Source organism: Arvicola amphibius, chromosome 3 (assembly GCF_903992535.2).
Source record: "Arvicola amphibius chromosome 3, mArvAmp1.2, whole genome shotgun sequence".
NCBI lineage: Eukaryota > Metazoa > Chordata > Mammalia > Rodentia > Cricetidae > Arvicola > Arvicola amphibius.
This window is the reverse complement of record NC_052049.1, coordinates 171407465-171412132: the sequence shown is the minus strand read 5'-3', so window position 1 is coordinate 171412132 and position 4668 is coordinate 171407465. Positions and strand designations below refer to the sequence as shown.

The window sequence follows — 4668 nt, the reverse complement described above, 5'->3', positions numbered from 1 at the left end:
GTGATTTGTCAAGGAGTCTCCATCAGCAAGAAGGTTAGCACAAGATGTAGCGCCTTAATCTTTGACCTTCTAATCTCTAGAACTAATGTGAGCAGTGCTTTGTTCTTTATAAATGGCCTGGCCTGTGGGCACTAATGCAGTTGTTATAGCAACAGGAGACAGACTAAGATGCGCAGAATGGACAGCTGGACTCCGCATTAGTCTAGGAGGCAGCACTTCAGCAGCTAGAAACATTTTTGTTCATCAGAAATGCGATTTTCACTGCCCTGATAGATGGAGTTGTCTGGTTCACTTCACCCCTCCCTATACTGCCTGACTGTGACCTTGTGACCTTAAGGCTATTTCTCAAGGCTTTGATTCTCCATGGAGCCCAATTTGGCTGAGGTGGAAGTGTGCTGGTCCCCTGGATACGTTCTGTCACCCTGCTGTCATCTCTAGCCTGTCCACTTATGACACATGAATATGAGAATTGAAACAGAGTCCCTCTGCAGCAGCCCAGCCTCTATACAATAAAACACAGCCATTCATACAACCTACAAACTCCAGAGCAAGAGACCAATGTGTTTTACTGCATGCTGTTTGGGGCTTGTGCTTGATCATCATATGTCACCATGGCAATAAGCTAACCTTATAGCTTTCTGTCCTTTCTTTCCCTGATACTCAAATGCCCAGACTTTATTGGGGCAGGGGCAATGATTTTACAAATTTTACAAATTGGGAGGACTGTCTCACAAAGAAAAAACAGAGACATTCCTTTTCAAAGAAGCCCAGACAAAGCATGGACCCTGTCTTTGTGGCTTTCAGAATGTTTCAAGAAAGGAAATGGAATCTACTGGAATCGTGTCTTCCAAGACAGGGTCCGCTCTTTGTATCCCTGCGAATGCACACTGGGTTTACATTTCCTCCTAGGTACTAAGTTTGGGCACACACTGGTGTGTGTATCAGGGAGAGACTCTCACTCCGTGGTCCACAGCACCCTGGAATTCTCCATGTCCAGCTGACCTCCAACTTTCAGCTATCCTCCTGCCTCAGACTGCCAAGTCCTGGATCGTGGGTTTGAACCACCGCTTGTGGCTTTGCTGCATTCAAAGTTAAAAACAAGGCTCCTTAGCAGTGACTGTGAGCATTGCTGAAGACAGCGCTGGAGTTTGGTGACTGACCTTGTAATAGAAGATCTACAAAGAAGCTTAGCTGTCCCAAGGAGCCCAAGCAAACAACGGAACTAGATAAAGTGTGTGTCTCAAAGCAGAGAATGCTAAAAGATTGAAGCTAAGTTGTAATTCACCCATTTATAAGAAGTTCAAATGAATATATTTGAAAGGTAGAGGGGGACTAGGATGGTCCATGCTGCAGAGGCCAGAGCTGGAAACATCAGTGTGAAGCCGTGTTCCGATTAATATAGATGCAGATGTTTACACATGGAATATTTACATATATAGAGGGAGGTGAGAGAGGCCAGGGTCACTGAACACACATAATTCCTTCGTCTTCCAGCTGAGGGAGCCTAGAGCTTACAACGCAGTTAAATTCTACCTAGACAGTCTTGGTGTCCGGCACTGTCTTCTAGCGAGAACCAACCGGCCCTTGAGTCGGAGATGTGCAGGGTGAAGGAAGAGCACAGGAGTCAGGGAGGAGGAGGGGCCAGCGGCCACAGGAGCCTAGGCTGGAGGTTAAGGGAGGGCAGAGGAAGTCGTGGAAGAGCTGAAACACTGACTGACAAAGGGCAGCACCACCAAGCCTGCCCTCACAGAAGCAGTTTCAGCTTTTATCTAGAGAAGTTAGGCCCCCTTTGTGGAATATCCTGAAACAGCCAGATCTACCTCCACCATCACTGGATGCCTGTAGACACAAATCCGAACAGGTCATGGAGGAGGCAGCTCGAGATACGGCCCCCGAGGAAGTGTGCCACCAACCCAGACAGGTGCACTAAACTGCCATTTCACATCTGCGGAACCTGGGAAGGTGCAAAGAGGCGGAACCCGTGTGTGCAGTGCGCACACGCATGTGTGTGTCTGTGAGAGGAGAGAGAAGCTGAAACCCTAGCAAATCGGCTGTTTCACACTGGTGGGTTAGTAATGAGGGAAAATGTAAAGCCCTTCAGAGCAGGGTTGCTGGCAGGGTGACTCTGCTACGCTACACACGTCACCTTAGACCCAAAAGTCTTGAAGGTTGTTATCTTTGTCCATCACCACTGCTGCGACCGAATGCCTTAGAATGGAAGAGCCAACAACTGAGATTTCTTTCTTTGTTGTTGTTTGTTTGTTTGTTTTTGTTCTGTTTTTCGAGACGGGGGTTTCTCTGTAGCTTTGGATCCCGTCCTGGAACTCGCTCTGTAGACCAGGCTGGCCTTGAACTCACAGAGATCCACCTGCCTCTGCCTCCTGAGTGGTGGGATTAAAGGCGTGGGCCACCACGGCCCGGCCCGGCAAGAGCAAGATCAAGGGGCGGGCAGGTTTGTCTGGTGAGGACCTCGTGCTGTGACACCTCACACATCAGAAGAGACCAGCGAACTCTCTGGATTTTTGTTTTTTAATAAGGTCAAAAATTCACTCATTCTTCCCACACCAACCCCAACCCCCATTCTCCAGTTCTATCAAGACCAAACCGGGGGTGGCTCTCTCAACACTGCTCCTTCAGCTCTCCGCACTGCTTGGTAACTTGATCGGGCCCCGACAGAAAACCTGAGACCCACAGCTTCGTAGCCCTCGTAACTATGACTTAGTACAGCAGCCCCACCTTTAGTCACGCCCTGGTCTGCGGCCCAACCCAGAGGAAGCTTTCAGCTTCCCTAGGCTCTTCTCCACTGCCGGGCCTAAAAGCCCCAGCCTGATTCGCTGCCACCGTTCCCCTAACAAAGCCCGCACTGGTGTCTTGTTCTGCTCATGAACCCTGCAGGCATTGGTTGTCTAGAGTAAGAATTTCTGCCGCACCACGAGAGTGAACGAAAGAAAAGATCTATGGCCACAGCTAATAAAGTGGACTTGGCGGAAGCACTGGCCCTGGGGCCCCCCTGGCGACATCTTTGTTACGTGATGCTGTATGCGCCCAATCCAAAGAAGCTCTTTGGTGGCCGCATCCCACTACGCTATTCTGTGCTGGTGAGGAACAACCGCTCGTTGCCCTAGCTCTGCGCCCTTCCTGGGGCTCACCTTTCCATCTCCCAACTAATCCCCACTCCCTCCTCCCTCAGATGTACATGCGCTTTGATGGACGACTGGGCTTCCCTGGAGGTTTTGTGTCTGATCACAGCCCCACCCTGGAGGACGGGTTGACTGACGAACTGCTGAAGAGGCTGGGTGAGGGTGTGTCCACTTTCAGTATGGTCCACAATGACTACCGAAGCTCCCTCAGCGATGCCAAGTCGAAAGTGGTGGCCCACTTCTATACCAAGTGTCTGACCCTAGAGCAGCTCCAGGCTGTGGAAACCAAGGCACCGCTAGCCAAAGACTACGGATTGGAGGTGGGACTAGCCTGGGATCTCTTACCCCTACCTCCCTTTCCTGTGGTCCCTTCTCAAGGAAAAGCCCCTTGGGAGGTCTTGGTTGCCTGCCATTTTTGTCCTTCCCAGTGTGCAGGACTAGTCAAAACTCTAAACATCTCCAGGCTGGGCAATATTGTCAGTATGGCCACCTATGAAAGTATTTTACACACACACACACACACACACACACACACAGAGAGAGACACCGTGACTGTCCTCTGCAGAGATTTTTCTAGAACACACTCTCCCAAGTATGATAATGATCAGGCATGATACCACAATAGCAGTTTGGGCCCAGGGGAGTAGAGGCACAGGTGGATACATGGAAGGGATTCTCCAATTCTGGCAAGTACCAAACTCCTGGGGAGAAGGGGAGAAGTGACTCCTGCATTCACACTGGCAGCTCCCTAGGGAGAAAGCAACTTGGAGACTTCCCTCCAACAACTTTCCTTAAGAAGGCCTGTGAATCTGCAGTTGTCTCGAGTTCCCCAGCCAGGAACCCAGAGCTCCTCATGTACAGGGCTATGCCTGCATCTGCCATGCCTGGATTTAGGCCACAGGATAGCACTGTAGGCGGGATTAGCATGGAGATGTACCCAGCATGAGTTGGGGGCCTTTGCCTCTACAGGGTTAGACCTAAGGGGCCTCACAGAAATATGAACCCTTGGGACTTGTTCTGTAGGGGTGTCTGCTCTAGAAACCTTGCTGCTGCGGTGAGAATTATGTCTTGTCCTGTTTGCTCCCCTTCACAGGTCTTCGGCCTGGTGCGGGTGCCCCTATATATCTTGCAGGATGGCGTGGGAGGCCTGCCCGCCTTCCTAGATAATTCTTTCATTGGTGCTTCCAAAGAGCAGCTCCTGGAAGCCCTCCAGGACTTGGAAATTCTGGATCCTGAAACCATCTTGATCCTAAAGGAACGAATTAAACAAAAGAAGCTGAAATGAGGGACCTTGGTTGTAGGAGTTTGGGGAGAGGGGGTGTTTTCTGGGCCTGAGAGATGGCAACAGATACCAGATTAAAAGGCAGAAGTGTAATGCAATGTGTTTTGAACAGAAGATCTTGTCTTATGGCATCAAAATCTACAGCCCTTTGCAGAGGCCTGAACATGTGAGTCCCTCCCTACGCATGTGCACACAGACCCGGGGAACCCCAGATATGCACACGTGCCATCTCCCTCATGTCCACTT

The 4668-nt window shown here is 50.3% G+C and overlaps 1 protein-coding gene across 1 annotated transcript; it reads left to right on the top strand.

Annotated features, from left to right (window-relative positions):
- Positions 1–2957: 2957 nt before the first annotated feature.
- Positions 2958–4425, top strand: LOC119809466 (U8 snoRNA-decapping enzyme-like). Its single transcript, XM_038322269.1, has 3 exons — positions 2958–3098; positions 3191–3460; positions 4234–4425. Exons 1-3 carry the CDS (start codon positions 2958–2960, stop codon positions 4423–4425), a joined length of 603 nt encoding a protein of 200 aa, XP_038178197.1.
- The last annotated feature ends 243 nt before the right edge of the window (positions 4426–4668 follow it).

What these genes read in the sequence shown, in the direction of transcription:
- LOC119809466 (XM_038322269.1), top strand. Translation starts at nt 2,958, where the DNA reads ATGGCCACAGCTAATAAAGTGGACTTGGCGGAAGCACTGGCCCTGGGG. An exon ending in CACTACGCTATTCTGTGCTG is followed by an intron (nt 3,099 to 3,190) that starts GTGAGGAACAAC and finishes CTCCTCCCTCAG; the next exon opens with ATGTACATGCGCTTTGATGG. An exon ending in CCAAAGACTACGGATTGGAG is followed by an intron (nt 3,461 to 4,233) that starts GTGGGACTAGCC and finishes TCCCCTTCACAG; the next exon opens with GTCTTCGGCCTGGTGCGGGT.